At 37.5% G+C, this 18,493-nt stretch overlaps 1 protein-coding gene across 1 annotated transcript in view; it reads right to left on the reverse strand.

Annotated features, from left to right (window-relative positions):
• Nucleotides 1-3,533: 3,533 nt before the first annotated feature.
• The window catches only part of SH3BGRL2 (SH3 domain binding glutamate rich protein like 2), a 56,419-nt gene continuing 41,459 nt past the window's right edge, over nucleotides 3,534-18,493 (reverse strand). The window contains exons 3-4 of the mRNA XM_006090359.3: nucleotides 11,240-11,320; nucleotides 3,534-7,763 (exon numbers count right to left, since the gene is read on the reverse strand). Coding sequence (XP_006090421.1) covers nucleotides 7,752-7,763; nucleotides 11,240-11,320 — 93 coding nt within the window. The 3' untranslated portion in view covers nucleotides 3,534-7,751. The remainder of the gene's footprint in view (nucleotides 7,764-11,239; nucleotides 11,321-18,493) is intronic.

The following is an 18,493-nucleotide window of genomic DNA, read 5'->3' on the forward strand; positions in this document are numbered from 1 at the left end:
AAATGCTCTCTTTTGGTAGAAACCACCACCTCCCCAATTCCCCTATTATTTTGCCTGCTCATCTGTGTGATTCCAGTAGTACCTCTGCCCATCCTCACTGTGGATGTAACTGTTTAGTTTTGGGGTTCCTGTAAAGCTGTCCCTAGAGAACTGGGTCACCCCGGAACCGTCTCACTTCGAGGCCCCCTGGTCCCTAAATGAGTCCCTGGCAAGGAAGTGGTTTCCTGCTGTCACTCAGAAACTGTCCACAACCCAGAATGCTGTGGTCATTTCACCTGCGGAAGTAACTGCTAAAAGTCTGCTTGCCCGATCACCTCGTGACTAGGACGGAAAACCTGCCAGCACCCCGTTTCTCATCTATGACAGGGACAGTATAATCACAAGTACCTTTTAGGCATGGAAAACAGTACAGCAGGGGAGCTGCAGTCAGAGTGACTCCTTCTGGTTGCCAATCTGGGGAGGAAAAATATCGCGATTGTCAACACTTTTGCTACCCGCTGTACTAGTTGGTTAGGATGTGGCTAGCAGCGGATTACAGAAGAGTGGTTTACCACTAAAGTCAGGAAGAGAGAAAGAAAAGGCTTAAGTCTGGTCTAGGATAACACAATCAGTGCCAAATTGCTGGTTTTTTTGCCCCAGCTATCGATTTCAAAGTCATCTTTGAGCCTAAGCATGGGCTGCCTGAGAACCCAGAATCTGAATTTCAACCTAGTGATGTTATTAGTACATGACAAGAAATGGATTGACAGGGAGAAAAATAAGATGCAAATATTATCCCAACTTAACAGATGGGATAATAAGATCACTAAACGAAATCAAATTAATGTGGAAAATGTCTGTCTATAATGTATCTCAGACAAGTTGTTCCACCCATCCCCAAAGGCAAAATCCTACATAGGTGTGGTAGCTCATTAGAATGACAAATAATGAGCCCCAAAGCAACATGCAAAGTAGCTACAGAAACAGATGGCTGGCTTCCCTGGGCTTGCAAGGCTGAAGCACAATCAGTCTCTTCTATCAGGGAAGGGTCTCGAACAAAACAGTCCCCCCAGATAGTCTTCCACTTAACCCAGTAGTTACCATCAATTATTTTAATGACAAGACAAACACAGGTTTTCCCCAAAAACTGTTTTGCTAAGAAGAGTCGCAAAAAGAAAATGGTTAAACACCCTGGCCGTTTGGAAAGGAAGGCATTTTTCCTTAATACTCACATTCTGTTTCCATCTGTGGCGGTGAGATCAGAAAGGAACTTTTAAAAAGCAGATTATCCATATATTCTTATGAGCTCAAATGGGTTTTACAGACACAGAGAATTAGCATCTTAGGAAATCTAGGACAAAATCCCATTAATATTCATCACTGTTCTGCAGATTATAGATGGTATCTGTGTGGTTCATTAAATTTCCTCTTGAACGAAAGAAAAAACACAAAAATGCCACCATGACTTAGTTCACAGATGTGGGTCAATTCAACAGGGGACATCAACTTCATAAGACAATAAAGGAATGAGGCTGGACGCATAGAGATGGCCCATATTACATACAATACACAAACGTTACTCTTTAGTCCAGGGAAAAAAAGAACCCTCCCCCACGATAAAAATGCTTCAATCTAGAGGGATGAAAAAGCAAAATGAGAAAAGCACTTACCTTGGCAAACAGTACTAGAAAATTATATTCTGAAAGATGTTCACATTTCCTTTGGTAATTACAAATGAAGGAAGGATATCTTGCCAAACCCTACAAACCTTTTGAAGGTATTAATTCCTCTATTGTAAATTTAGGTAACGAGGCTGGTCCAGACCAGTACTGTCTAGTAGTACTATAATGCAAGCCATAGATGTAATTAAAACATTTTTCTAGTGGCCACATTCAAAGTTAACTATTTAATGTAACCCAACATATCCCTAAAACTATCATTAAAAATGTAATCAATATAAAAATTATTAGTGAGCTATTTTACTTTTTTTTTCATACTAGCTCTTCAAAATCTGGAATATATTTTTTCACTCACAGCACATCCCAAATTCAACTAGGTAATGTCAAGTGCTTAATAGTTCTATGTGGCTTGTTGGGACCATGCTGGGTAGCACTGTGCTATACTATAGCTTTCATTTCCATAACATTAATCATAAATATTTGCACTAGAGTTTTTTTTCAGTGGGAAGTTTAGTTACAGTGAATCTTATTATACAACCAAAAATGATGTATATTTTGAGTGTGGAGTGCTGTTTTATATAAAAAGGTCTACATCTTTGTGTAATTCATTGAAGTTGATATACTTTCAAATGCCAGGGTCTTTGGTCTATTAAAAATGCTGTCCTCTGTTTAGCAGGAGTCTCAGAAGATAAGACTGCATTGTATTTTCTTGTTCTTATACTAACCAATCTGTTTACCAATCCGAAAACCTGCTACTGCCACAACTCACTGGCTTATATTCACATGATGTGGGTCTTTCTTCTTCTGCTTAACGATTATTTAATGATGAGTATAGGTCCAGTATAATTTCCTATGACTTAAACAAGTAGTTTTTAAAATGTTCTTTTACCTATAATATCATTTTGGCCTACTGATGTAAGCCTATTATGTGTTGAAATACTAAGAAAATGTGCATATGTAAACAGGCAGTCTATATAAAGATTTCCTTCTGTGAAATTCTGGAGCAGAAAACCAAATTATGACATTCATGTCCTTCTGAATAACTGAAATTGATGAGCCTTAAAATAGCTTCAAAGAAGAAAAACTTCTGGAGTGTAGAGAGGTTTCCAAAGTACACCTCCTGGCTGATAATGCTGACAAGCTGAAAATTAGCAAACAATTCCACACACAATATATGCACTTAACTTTATTTTCTCCAAATAGAATAAAGTTTCATATGCTTTTCATACTTCTGGAAATGGCTTCAGAAAATTTTTCTACTCTGAATATAGGTTCTCTTTAATAGTTAAATAAGTATAACTGATAAGAGATTTAAGTATAAAGAGCTTTTAAAAATTAATACTTAACAACATAAGACAATAGGAAAAAGGTGAAATACTTGGAAGAGGGATTTCCGAGATGAAATAAGAATTCCCCTAATAAAAATGTTCAACTTACTAGTAATCAAATATATGCAAAATAAAATCACAATGAGATACCATTTTGCACTCAACTTGGCAAAAATTTGAGTTTGATGATACCAAAAGTTGGTGAGGATCTAGATAACTGGAAATTCTAGCATACCAGTGGGAATGTAAGTTCATACCATTGCTTTGAAAAACAATTTGGCCTTATCTATTAAAGTTGATGATGTGTTGTATTATATGACACAGCAATCCTATTCAAGGTATACATCCACTCTTATGTATGTGTACCAGAAATCACATAAAAATGTTCATAACAACATTTCCTTTTTCTGATTAAAAGTTCAAATCCAGTAATAGAAGAGAAAAACTGTGATACAATTTTACAATAAAATGAAACTTAACAGTGAAAGAAGCAAACTAGGGTACTTGTTTCAAAATGATAATGCCCAATTGCAATGATCAAAAAAGGGAGAAAAGAAGAATTTCATTTCATTTATTATTACTTAAGGATACATACATGGAGGTAAAATGATAAAGGACAGACAGACTATGATAACACAGAGTTCAGGAGAAGGGCTCCGCCATCAAACTGGGACAGGATAGGGTCGGAGAAGAGTTCACAGTGCTTGAAAGGAAAGGCAATAGCTGGTCACAGGCATATAGGGGTTTCTTTGTTACACTTTACATTTTAGTGAGTACATATGTATTTCCTATGTGTGTGGAGGCATGTATGTTCCACTGCATGTATGAAATAATTTTACATTGGAGTGGCTGTAACAAACATAGGCAAGGATTATACATCATGTTTCAGATGATGCCCATCGCCTGGAGTGCAACTCCCTCACCTCAACTCTGTCATTCACCACTGGGCTGTGGCTGCAGCTTTTGTTCCTCTGTTTCTCTCATCCTTGGGGGTGGAGACTTGCCCTGTTTAGACAGTACCCATAACATTCTGAGGCCTCCACGCCTGCTGATCGAAAGGATGACTAAACTAACCTGACCTGCATTTCTAGAAGAACTAGGAAAACTTTGAAAGTCAGGGTTACAAAGAGGGTGGCTTATTTGGCTTCATGATTTAGCACATTCTGCAAACTTACAGCCTGTTCTCTATTATCTCCTCCTTCCCCCTCCCTCTGTCTCGGTGTTTAAGGTTTGAAATAGTTTGGTGATGAGATCAGCTTTAGACACTGCCTTCAGAAATGCTTTCTTCTGCTTTCAGAGGTGGCTGCATCATAGGGGGTCCCTCTATTAAAGGTGGCAGCTACACTGTACTTGTTTTCTACCTCCAATTAGAGGAACAAATCCACCAGCCAGGGGCTTCAGTGTATTCAGGAAACCAATCCTCTATTAAGCCAACCAAGGGACCAAGTGATTTAACGCCATCCTTGGTCCCAGTTGCTGTCTGAGATGATTCTGATAAGACTTAGATGGTTACCTCCCATCACACACACACACACACACACACACACACACACACACACACACACACCAGCATGTGCATCTCCTCAAATGGCCAAACGATATGTCTACATTTTTATAACTAATCTGCAGATATGGGGCTCATGGATGAGAGTGGAAACCCAGCATCTTAAATAAACAGGAAGGTTTCAACCAAACACGAAACTAACATTAGAAAAGGTGTAAGAAAGGGAAAAAACACTCAATTTTCAGAATATGTGTTTTCTGGAATTTATTCCTTTTTAATGTTGAATATAAAATCTGAGACTTCACCAATGCCTTTAGGGACAAATGCATACAAATTGAAATCTAAAAATAACAATTATGCAGATCAAAGTGGCCCTGACACTTAAGAAAAGCTGCTAAATGAAAAGCATTTCTAGGAAAAGCAAAACCCTCTGTAGCAAAATCAAATTTTAAAAAACCAAAACAAACAAACAGAGACTTTGGTACCTTTCAATAACAGGAAAAAATAGGTTTAGTTCATATAAATCCATGTAATACAAAAACATCTATGTGGGAATGTTGAATAAATCTATAAAACAGAAACAAATCTAAAATATATTAAAGTCTGAGAAAAAAAATCTTCCTCTTCTGCTCTTTGATTTTTAAGAGAACACCAGAATTTGGAGGAAAAAAAAACAACACACAAATTTTTCCCCAACAAAATTTCCTTCTGGTCTGCATATACCGCATATACCTAGCAGGATGGCACTGTGCATTTTATCTAATTTTAAAATGGCATACTTTGATTTCTGGCAGCACATTTCCTTTGTCCCAACAAGCCTACTACAGGATATAAAAATCCTGTCTTGAAATGCCCTTGACATTACCTCTAAGCCTGCAATCCCCACCCACTTCTTTCCTAGGCTTTTAAGACTGTGATTATCTAAATCTAAAGGCAGCTAGTTAAAGAAGGGACATGTAAACCATTACATGTTTGAAATCCAGCTGGTAAAATAGTACAAGTAAGGACCCAATATTCTCTGAAGACAGTGTGGTTCCACAGGGCAATCCCTCAGTACTCTGCAGAGCCTGGGTACTGTGGTGCTGCGTTAACGCCACACAATGTGCTTCTAGCTCACACATAACAAGTACAGCCAAAGCTGGTCTCTCTTATTTCTTTGCGCTGACCAAAAAAGAAAAAAATAAGGTAGGGTGAGGAGTAGATGATGTGTAACTGTGACAGTAATTTAGCACTACTATTCATCTAGTCTGTTTAGAAGAACTGCACTGGGCCTACAATAGCCATAATAATTCAAAAATTTTAAGACAAATCTGAGTAGCTTTCCCTGTCTAGCAATGATTGTATTGAACCTATAACCCCAGAATTTAACTTACAAAGTCTCAATCTTAACAAGTTGGTTTTTGGTGCTCACTGGCAAGAGTAGACAATATAAATTAGATCATTGCAACATTAAAATTTTTTTAATTGCTGTTGCTTAAAAAGAAATTCTAAGTCTTATCAGAAGACTCACATACTCAAACACAATATCCAGTTAAAAAAAAAAAAATCCTGGATAGTCCCTGGGATTTATCAAATGGATTTGACCTAGATCTTCTTTAATGCCAACTAAGCAGTAATACCCATGATTTCACAACAGCTTTCCTTGGAGAGAAAACTGTGTCGTGTATGTGTTCCAGTCTAGCAGAAATTTGTGGCATGCTTTTCTCCTGATTGCAGTCCTGGGCTACAAATCTGTCTAGGATTTTAGCTTTTGCATTCAACGAGTCCACAGTTAGCAAGTTGGAGGGTGAGAGAACATATGTGATAGGGCTTTAATTCTTCTGTTCAATTTCTTATAAATGCCCTGCTCAGAATCTAAACGGAAGGTCCAGCATCAGGATGCTGAGAATAGTGGAATATTTTAGGTAGCCTGCTGGTAATAACGTCCTATTCAAGACTCTTCTCATGTTTGGCAACTAAAAACTCTAAAAAACGTAAGCAGGGACAAGGATGTAAAAAAGTAGCCTCTGCCCTAATAAAATAGACATGTTTAGTGTTTATCAGCATGCACTCCAAGGGAGTAAAGATTTTGCATGCCAAGTACAATTCAGATCTATCCCCAGCAGCCCCTTTCTCATATATGCTGCTCTGGAAACTCACTGAGCTCATATATGGAATGAGAACATGTATGTACATTACTCTGAAAAATCCAAGACTGTGCATTGGCCAGAAATATGAACTAGTAAAGTTAAAGAACCAAGGGAAAGTAAGGCAGAAAAAAAATTGTGCAGCAGTATTAGCATCTTTTGCTATGTCTTATCAAGGGTTCACAAAATATATCTAACCAAGATCTTCCTTTCTCAAAAAAATATAATCCCTTCACAAAATAGAATAAGCAGCTGTTAGGGTAGCTCCATTTAAAAATATATGTGCACTTATGTATAAGTTGCTAGAGCTGAAAATGCCTTCAGATATGAGTCAAGTACTTTTCCTATAAATTTACTATCTAATTAGTGCACCTCTTAAAATATACTTTTAAACAGTTTCGTGCATTTAGGTGAAAATTTCCTCTTGCAAGAGATAAAGAAGCATCTATTTTCCAAAATAGCGATTATTTTCATTCATGTAATTTGATTCTGATCACACAATAGTTGCAACAGTGATTTGTGGAAACATCTGTGGGTGCTTAGAGGATTTATGGGGGTAAGAGTTTACATTACCAAAAGGAGCCTAGAACATCCAACTTTTTCTGTAGGTGTTATTACAAAGCACTGAAAGTGACATTTGTGATTTTGCAGCTAAAATCTTAATTCCTTGTCAACCAACATTTCTTTTTTTTTCTTTCTGATCAGAAGACTCTTATATCCTGGCAGACTCATTTAAGGATACAACCCAGGCAGCTTAAAGAGAAGAAGGTCTGAGCAATAGTGGCATCAACTACAACCTAGGACAGATCCAACATTTTCTCTCTGATGGTACCACTCACTTATCTTTCAGTCATTAGGGAAGCACACCTGTAACAGGTGATAGTACCTCTAGGTGAGTGAGGCAACTGCAGGCAATTCTGAAAATAAGAAAAAACCCACCACAGTTCTGATTTGGTTTAAAGTGATCATGCAATCCCATTATACCCATGTCTTCCAAGAACACCTTTTCCAAATGCAAGCAAAGTTACTGATGATGCATGTGGCTTTTGTCACAGTGATGCATTAGGTAAGCAGGTGTGCGCTGAGTACCGGGGGCGCTCCAAAATGCATCTCCATCATCTTCTACTTGTCTTCTCTAAGGTTCTGCCTATTTATTAATAATAATTAAAAACAGTCAGTTATTGCACTGTGTTGACAACAAAATGCATCCTGACAGTAATATTTTAAATATCAGGAACAGAGAAGTTGGGAATCACAATAAATCACCCCCACGTGATTGATAAGAACAAATCCTGAACAGTGGTTCTCAACCTTGGCTGCACATTAGAATCACCTGGGCATCTTTTTAAAACCCTGATTTCTGGGCCTCATCCTCCGGAAATTCTGTTTATTATGGGGTGGGGCCACAGCATTACCAAAGAAACAGAATTTTCCGGAGGATGAGGTCCAGAAATCAGGATTTTAGAAAGATTCCCAGGTGATTCTAATGTGCAGCCAAGGTTTGAGAACCACTGGTTTAGGATAAGAGGCCAGATTTAAATCTCACACACCTGACCTGCCAAATATAAAAGTGAAAAGAAAGCCATGTTGCAACAACTGCCGAGACCCCTCTCAGAGGTACTGTTCCATTCACACCTGGGTGAGCAGGGTGTGTGTGGCTCACCCCCCTCGGGGGCCTGTGCAGAGTGGCCCATGGTGAAGAACAGCACTGTATGGCCATGCCTCTTGCTGCCCCAACCCCCAGGAGGGCTCCATGCTTCAACCACCAAACAGGTACCTGGCATGGAGGGCCTCCGCCCTGCTCCCGCTCTGGTGGGTCAGTGCCCAGGGTCTACCAGTTGTTATCAACCCCTGAAAGGCAGCGATCTCTGAAAGCAGAAACTTCTCCAGTCCCTGCTGTGAGTCTATTAAAATAACAAACTTGATGGGCCAAACACTGCTGGCTCCAGCCGGTCAGAGAAGAAAGTGGGTTTCCCCAGGGTTTCCATGCCTTTCAACTTCTCCAGAAGAGTGGGAATCTGTTATTTTAAATATTAACAACTCATTTAAATTCTTTTAAAAGTCTTATGCAGACAAACACATCCTAAAGGCCACCACTGCGGGGACCTCCACCTTCCTCTGCCTCCCACCTTGTCTACTTTTGAGAACTGCCGGAGTCCACACTGCACCTGTGACTGCTGAGCCATAAATGTTCCTTTCCTACCATCTCTCTTCTGTCTCCTCACTGTGTACGAGCAATTACAGATGCTAATGGTGCCTTTCTGTATTCCCTGGCAGGCTTTCTAGGCCTGTGTTTTATGTGTGTATACTGTAGAGAGGGTAGGGAAGGAGATGAGAAAAGGGGGCTATCATCTTTTACTACATGACACCTGTGAATGCTCTCAGGCCTTATAGACTGTATAATGAATTACCACCAAGGTAAAATATAAGTAACTAGAAAGGAGGGAAATGCTGAACTGCTCTTAAAGATACTCCTATTTCTCTCCCACGAAGATGAATGGAGTATGAATCGTTTAAACCCTTCTGGCCCCAAATGGTTCATGTCACCCTGGTCACTGTGGCTCAGTTCTTTGGAACATCACCAAAAAGGTTGTGGGTTCAATTCTCTGTCAGGGCACATATCCAGGTTGCAGGTTCAATGCCTGGTCAGGGCTTGTATGGGAGGCAACAGATTGATGTTTCTCTCTTATATCAGTGTTTCCCTATCTTTTCTTTCTCCCTCTCTCTAAATACCAAACTCTGCACCATGGGCTTCCACTCTGGTTCCATTTTCAGGTTCTCCTGCTCAGGCACCTGAAAATGGTGGGCTGAATGGGTGGGGATGCCCCGAGCCCTTTGGAATGGTCTGCTGAAATCAAATAAAGGTCAATGGCATCAAGACCAACTTTAATACTATGACCACAAGTCACGTGAGAATACTTCTTTTATCACAGGTTTCTTGAGAAATTTCTGAGAGAATAAATATTTTTAAAGAGTAGAACAGTCAGCCTAAAGAGTGCCTAAGGAATCTAAATCTTCGGGGAAAATAAGAGCAAAGAAGGCAAGCACACGGTATTTTTTTAAAAAAGGCTTTTGCATAGACAGTGATGTCCATTGGATTTATGCATCCATTAGATCACTCCTACCCTAGTTTTTCCCAGTTCTTTGAAGATACATCCGGATTGTTTAATAACCTTTGGATAAAACAGGTTATAAAATACTAGTTTTTCTAACAAGTATTCCAGTGTTCCACCTTTATAAAAATAGTCTTAAGAACCTTTTAATATTATACGTGTGGGTTTTGCCTCTGTTTAAAATATGCGCATGGAAACCACCCACTACCATCTGTGGACTTACTGATGCAAAAACAAAAGAAGATTCCCATCAGCTATAAACTACAAGTGCTGGTGTATAATTTATATTATTGATAGTCGCTGCCTTCCTCCCACAGGTGTTCCAGAAATGGTGATATCCTAGGCAGCCTCAAAAGACCTATTACTTACAGACATCAAAGTTGCCAATAATGCACTTCTATTTCAATTCAGTGTTAAAAATTACACTTTAGAACTCAGTCTCATTGAAATACAGTAAAAACTTCAATTGCTAGGTATATAAAGATTTCAAGGAAATACACCAAAATGTTAAGTGGTTATCTCTAGGTGGTGGGCTAACAGTTGATTTTTATTTTCTATCCAACACATTTTTGTACGTTCCCAATTTTTCTAAATGAGCCTAAGCTACTTTCATAATCAGAATAAAACTAGTGTCACCCTGGCTAGTGTGGCTCAGTTCGTTGGAACATCATCCCATACACCCAAAAGGCTGTGGGTTCAATTCTCTGTCAGGGCACATATCCAGGTTGCAGGTTCAATCCTTGGTCAGGCCTTGTATGGGAGGCAACAGATTGATGTTTCTCTCTGATGTCAGTGTTTCCCTCTCTTCTCTCTCTCCCTCTCTCTAAATATCAATAAAATAAATTTAAAAACATTGTCTTTAAAAGGGGAAATAACAAAAATATCACCTTATTTAATAAGGAAATGCTATTTTTTATTTTGAAAGTGAACCCATGTGCTTCACAAAGTTGTGATAATATACATCATTTCTACACCTAAATATTAAAAACCTTGAGCCGTTTGTTCTCTAAAAGACTTATGACACAATAAAGCAGCTTTAAAAACATTTTGATTAGTTTAAGAATTGTAGGGTTTTTTCAAGGTTGACTACTTGTTAATGCAGACCATCTCTCTTTTAAATTAAATGAATTAAACATGCAAAAGACCTTAAAAATATGGCTTTGATGCTGCAATTTAAAAAAACAAAGTATTGTAAGCTTGCACTTTAAAATAGAAAGTACCTACTACTTTTTGCTATCAAATTCTTCTTGGAAGAAGGGGAAATAAATTATAAATAAAGTTATAAATAAAAAACAAACTAATATACAGAAGCAATTGAACACTGAAAAGAAAAAAAATACTAGGCTTCTTTTTGTGTTTTTACACTGGGCAGTCTCTAATTATGCATTTGAACAAGTGAAAGCTAAATATTTAGGGGATATATGCATTCCTCTAACACATTTAACTTCAATTGAGAACAATTAAGAACAATTGAAGAAAAACAAATTTTAAAATGCAAAGATTTACCTACCTTTGATGCCAACCGTGATTTCAGGCCTAAGAATGAAAAGACTGTGTTGCTTTCCTTTGATTCAAAGAAACTGTCATAATCCTAGAAAAAAAAGGGGGAGGGGAGAGGAGGAAATAAACAAAAGCAAACAATTATCTTTGTATTTGGTGCTTTGGGCAAATTTTTTTTAGAGAGACTGCTTTCTTCCTTTTTTTTTTTTTTAAATGTTTTTATTTATTTTAGAGAGAAAGGAAGGGAGAGATAGAAAAACATCAATTAGCTGCTGACCGGGGATTGAGCCCACAACCTGGACATGTGCCCTGACTGGCATTGAACTGGTGACCTTTCAGTGCACAGGAAAATGCTCAATTGACCAACTAAGCCACACTGGCCAGGGCTTGACAAATTCTTTGTAATTAAAAATAATTTTTTTCCTTTATTGATTTTTAGAGAAAGAGGACTGGAAAGGGATAGAGGGATAGAAACATAGATGAGAGAAAAACATCATTGATCAGCTGTCTCCTGCACTCCCTCTGCTGGGGATCAAGTCTACAACCCAGGCATGTGCCCTGATTGGGAATCGGGAATCTAACCAGTGACCTCTTGATTCCTGGATCGATGCTCTACTGCTGAGCCACACCAGCCCAGCCAGGCACACAATTCTTCATGAAAATAAAAAATGTACCATTGCTCCATCCAGGTCAGGGAAGAGCTATATAAATCTACATTTGTCCTGCTTAAGCCTAAAAATTTCTTTGAGTATGATGATAAATGTAACACGTTTTTAATCCAAAGCCTGTGACAGGATTAAAACATAAAACAATGACAACAGAAATGAAATCGGAACACACTCCCTTTCCTTTGTGGGCCAAACTAACATTTATTTGTATGAAACCACTGTGACCTAAGATCTTATTCTAGCACTTCAATATGGAAGGCTGCCTCCCAATTCTACTCTTGATAGGCTGTTATCTAGGGCTTTTAAAAAAATATATCACTGGGTGAACAGAAACCTGTACTAGTAAAGGTCTCCATGTGTCAATGTGAGTGATTCTATCCTGCCTTTGAAGTCCACATTCTTAAAGAATGTGTCTTCAGAGAGAATAAAAAGATCAAATAAAAGCTAGAGAAAACTATATTCTCTATGACATTTACCTTTGCCTCAGAAGCAGAATCATTTTTCTCTTCCTACTTTCACAAAAGAAACCATTAAGGAATTCTGGTCAATAAGTTCTTCAATTGATTCTTTTCAAAAGTTTGCATATGTAATACTACACAGTTTCTAAGTTGATATAAAGCAGCTTTAAAATTTGGTAGAAGTCCCTTTTGATAACTATCCTGCGAGTAAATACTGTAAGCAGACAAGGATCAGAATCATTTTTAGGCATTCCCTTTGTGGGAGGCGCCTTACTATCAGTCCATCATTTAATCTCTACCAAGGCCCACCAGGTTGGAGACTGGCTCAGAGAAAGAAAAAAAAAAATGTTGCCCAAGTTTGACAGCTAATACATGAGAGAGCTGAGATTTGGGCCCAATTCCATTGATGTTGTAACTGATGTTTTTTGTACTCTATGAAGCTTCTTACCCAAGAGGGAACCAAGTGTGGGGCACTCTGTAAATGAGTCACTGAACCCTAATGATCCGCTGCTGTGCTGAACAAGTGGCATCACAGATACTGTTGAAACCTATCTAGGAATCTAAACGAGTGACTTGTGGAGATGTGCTTCTTGCAAAGCATGCCTCAGTTGATGGAAAATCTGAATTATTTGACTCCATGTAGAGACTCCCTTGTACAAATGTTTCAGCAGGGTGAGGTTGGAGTTGAGTTTCAAAATATGAAGTTTGAGAAATTATACGAGATACCAAAGTGAAGATTATTAACAGAGCAGTGACTCTACAGAATTACAGATTTTGTAGAATTTTATGAAAAATTTTACAATTTTTATAAGAAAACTATGTCACAAATAATGCGAGTCTACATTTGATGTGGAATTTAGGCAAAATACCATGAACTGAAAATGTTACAAATATTCTTTATAACAAAGATATTTCCAAACAGTTGAGTGACACTTCACTGGGTTCAAGAAATAATCCTGTTCGGTATATATAGGGTGTCCCCCCAAAATAGATACACACTTCTACAGAAATGAATAACATTTTTTGTCAATGCCTGTTTTCAAACTGATGACCTTCTGGTCCAGGCACTGCTGATAATTCGAAGCAATGGAATCACAAACATCAAGAATCATTTCATTCAGTATTTGTGTGCCCTCAATCTGTTAACTGCTGCTGGTTTTGTACCATAAACTTTATCTATTATGTATCCCCATAAAAAAGTCTAGTGGATAAATTTTCTTTGTTCAAAGCTTAGCCTGGCTTTACCCATTATTTCAAATCAGTTAAACCTGAAAAGGAGTGAAAACTGAGTTATCCACTGTTTAAGTGAGTATACTTTTTTGGGGGGACACCCTTTGAATAATTATAAAGGCAGTGTTCGAATTTGAACTGTGTTTTCAAACTTCCAGTAGCATTTTAGGATGAATTTCCTTTTTTCAAAGCCTAGTCTGGCTGAAAAGAAAGAAACATCAATTGAGCTATCAGTTGTTAAAGTGTGTATACATGTTTTTGGGACACCCTGTATATTCTCTAGCTGATCATTTATTGCATATTTAATGTGGTAACAAGAGGAAGATGGCTAAACTACAGCCAGATTTATCTCATCCTTTTAGATAGCCACCACACAAAAACTGGTGTACTAGTATTTGTTCCTCCCCCTACCATATTTGGCCACTATTCAGTCTAAATTCATTCCCTAGAGAATATCATTTAGAGCCATGGCCCTAATTAAAGTCACATCTTTAGCTCTGATTTCTCCTCTCAATTCTGGTTTTATATAATAACTAATTCTTCACAGACTCTTAAACATAAGGGATTTACATCACAATTCATGATCTTCCTGCCACACCATAAGATGGGCTTCTAAGAAAATGGCACCACCATCTAATGGGCTCTACCACATCAGAAATCAAGGTATCACAGGACTCCTCCCTTCCTCAGCTAACAACTATCTTACATGTTCCTTTAACCTCTCCATTTCCACATCCATCTCATCGCCCTAATCGAAGCTAGATTTCTGCAGTAGCACCTCAATTTATCAACCCTTCTCCAATATAACCTATTTCTACCCCATCATTCTCAGGTGAAGACAGACTGCTCTTTTAAAAATGAGACAATGATCATATTGCCCTCTTCTTAAATTCTTTCCCTCAAAGCTTCTCATTGTCCTTACAATACAGATTAAAATTCTTAACATGGCTTAAAAGGCAGTATGTGGCCCAGCTCTGACTTAGTCAAGACTGAGGAGAAGAGAGGTCTTGTATTTCCATGTACCAACAACTATCTAGTTCACAGATCCTGTATGGTATATATGCTCAGGGAACTATATATGTGGTGTCCTGCAGTCTCCTGAGTTATATGATCTTGATCAACTCATTTAACCTCCTCACACTATTACTTCCTTTCTGCATCAGGTACTAGCGAAGTCCCTTAAAGCCTCACGATTCTATGAAATGATGGAGCATTCAGCGGAGTTGCTCTTAAATGGGCTGTTAGTTGTGTCTAGGTAAAGTCACCCAAATATTCTGGTTACTAAAGATACCTATTTGAAAATTTTGCCTCTCTCTGATTTAACTGAACAGGAAAAGAAAGAGACAATAGTGGGAGAGAAAACATTAGGACTAGTGACTCAGTCATCGAAATGCTATCCCTGTTTTGAATTTTGAAAGGCCTTTTTACCCTTCTACTTGATTAATAATCTCTGATGGTCAGTGTGAAATGCAGGAATGAAAAAACGAATAATGTAAGAAATAAAAAATGAGAAACAATGCCTGACTCAATAGTTACAGTTCTTCAAATCATAAAACTGGAAATAAGGTCAACTCTCACAAACACTCTTCATACATAAAACAGGACATGTAAAATCTATACATGTAGAGAAAATATGTAACTTTATAAAGAATACATTTAACATTCACTCAAAACTATTCTCGCCCTGGCTGGTTTGGCTCAGTGGATAGAGCATCGGCCTGGGGACTCAAGGGTCCCAGGTTCGATTCCAGTCAAGGGCATGTACCTTGGTTGCGGGCACATCCCCAGTGGGGAGTGTGCAGGAGGCAGCCGATCGATGTTTCTCTCTCATCGATGTTTCTAACTCTCTATCCCTCTCCCTTCCTCTCTGTAAAAAATTAATAAAATATATTAAAAAAAACTATTCTCTACAAAACTATAAATTTTAGTTACCAACAAAAGTATTTAGAAATTTCAATTTAGAAATCTCAGAAGGGCAAAATTTCTCATTTAGATTTTTAAATAATCCTCTTTAACTGTATCTCTGTCATTAATATTATAAGCATTATTTTTAAGAACTTTTAACGCACTACTACATAACTATAGCTAGGGGGCGGGCTTCTTACCTGAATACTGAATTGGCTCCTCCCAAGAGTTTAGAAATTGTCACTTAAGGTAATTAACTCCTTCCAAGTGACAAATGTAAAATTTGGTAATTAACTTTAAAAGCTGAATAATTTAATGAAATAATTTTTAAAAGTCAATGTTAGAAAAGTACCTAACACACCAGGTTACCAATACTTGTCAAGTGGATGAATTAGCTATCTGCTAATTAATGGCTGATGTGCCATGTTTTAGATAATCTCATGCTAGTAACATAATTTGAATAAATACTATTTCTACTCTATTAATTACAGGTTTTAAAGAATTATGTACACAATTTACTTCCTGACATTCAAAAGCTTTTGAGTGGTCTGATGAATCTCAAAGTGTAAAAAGTTAAATTACTTTCCTTGTCATGTTTAGGCAAAGAGTATGTGATTGATAATTTAAAATCTAGGATTTTTGAATAATTAATACCTCCTTCCAGATATAATAAACAGCATGATGTGAAATAATTTCAGAGTTAAAAAGCATTAGAAAATTTAAAATCACATCTTACTGATTATTAGTATAAGTTATTATGGCCTTAGGCATTCCCCAATAAAAGAGAAAGATCTGCTTTCTTATCAAATTCATTTTACCTATCAGGTTTATATTTTTAAAAATATATTATGGTTTATACTGCAAACGTTAAAATCACCATTTGTAAAAGCTCACTCTCAAGTTGCTAACTAGGCTTGCTGAATTCCTTATAGTCAGACACTCAGAAGTGTTTGTAAATAAATGTCGGCAAATGACACATTTCAGGACAATCAACCTTCTGTTAATGATCAGTTAACAGAACCTTTGGAGAAGGGTACCAACATACAGAGCATATTCAGGATAAAACTGCCTAGTTTCAGAAGCTGGTACATTTTTATTACATTAAAGAAAAAGGATGAGAAATTCCCTTTGTCTACAGTGTCGACTGCTTATGAAAAGAAATATTTCTGGACTATATAGATATCAGCCTAACTGAGCACAATTATTAATGGAATATTTATCTGAATGCTGCAATTTTAAGAATAATAAAACAAGCTAAATGGCTGTTAAGAAGAAAAAAAAATAACTTCCATCACCTATACTTCTGTTTGTGCTCAAGTGAAAACCAATGTTAGAGACATTTATAAGTGCATGATAAAATCTAAACAGGTAGAGTTCACAATGGTCTCATTCTTCCAGAGAGCTTCCTTAAGGACATAAGCCGCACACTACGGTCAGACTATTGTGCACTAGACAAGCATTTGAGACAAAGACCTTAAAGTTCTTTGCCCTTTTAGTGTCCCCTAAGAGAGCAGCGGGGAAAACCCAAACAGCCACTCTGAGAAGTGGTGCCGCTTCCCACGCTAAGTCAATGACAATTAGTGGACAGACCCACATTATTTCCACATGCCGCGGGCATATCCAAACAGGAGGTTGCAGGGAACAAAACAACACGTGGCCTACAAGGAAATGGTGGCAGCAATCAATTCTAAATGAGCCAAAGCAAACTGAGTTTCTCCAAAAGATGAAAATCTTTTTAAAATATTCAAGATGATAAGAGTTACTGCTGCTGTTTAAATTGGGCCAAGCGCCTCCTCCTTTCAGTTAAGCCTGAGGGTATCCTCTGAGCAGAATTCTTGACTTAGTGGTTGAAGACAGTACTATATTCTATTTTATGAAATCTTGGTAGAGAAGGAAAAAAATAGTTGGCAGTTCCAATCCTGGATGGATATGTAAGATGCAGTTGTCTAAAACAGCTTCATTCAGCAATTTTTATGCCAAATACTAAAAATATGAGTAAGCCCCAAACTGAGGATTTTAAATTCCTAATTCATGTTAAACGTTTCCAACCATACTAGTACAAGATGGCAAGGCAAGCAAAAACATGTACCCAAGCACCAATTGAAATTGGATGGAAAATATTTTTGTGCTAAACATAGGAAAAGGAACCAGCAATAAAATTTTAATAACTACCCCACGGAGTAAGTGAAAAGGCTAAAATTAGTTAAGAGACTCTCTTGGATATTGACATTTTTGTCACTCCCTTTTACACCACAGGGGTTAGTAAAACAGGATTATATACTGCCCTCTGTGACTGCTCACAGAACTAAACAGTTCTGTAGAGAATAGTATTTCTATGTTTAAAACAATATAAATATAATATATGTTTACATATTATAATAGTTACTATAGTTGCAGAAGAGAATTTGACTGTTATAAATTTTAGCAACGCTAAAGTGTGTGTGCGCGTGTGTGTGTTTAAATCAAAACAGAGGAGAAATAAGAGAAGTTATAAGAATGCAAATCTCCCTTCATCTTTCAAAAAAAAAAAGTAAACACTGTCTACAGTTAAAGTCAAGGAATATATACATTAGTATATGAAGCAGAGTGGTAATAACTTAAGAACCTTGTAAAAGGGAATCTGGGGGAGGGCACGTATAAAGGACAGAGGAAAACTGACTCCTTGCTTTGACCCTTCCTGTCAACAGGCTTTATTGTCTTAACGTTGATATTAACATGGCCTTAACGGTTTTGTTTTCTTTTCATTAATTTTATCTACATGGGCTCAGAAAGAGAAAAAAAATTTAACAAAAATAAAACTGCCAGTTTGTCCAGCCAGTGTTGTCAGTGTTGAGCTTCGACCCATGAACCAGGAGATCAGGGTTCAATTCTTGGTCAGGGCACATGCTGGGGTTTGGGGCTTGATCCTCAGGAGGGGACATGCAGGAGGCAGCCGATCAATGATGTTTCTATCTCTCTCTCTCTCCTCTCCCTTCTCTCTCTGAAATCATAAAAATAAAATAG

The sequence above is a fragment of the Myotis lucifugus genome, unplaced genomic scaffold, assembly GCF_000147115.1.
Source record: "Myotis lucifugus unplaced genomic scaffold, Myoluc2.0 scaffold_71, whole genome shotgun sequence".
Taxonomy (NCBI): domain Eukaryota; kingdom Metazoa; phylum Chordata; class Mammalia; order Chiroptera; family Vespertilionidae; genus Myotis; species Myotis lucifugus.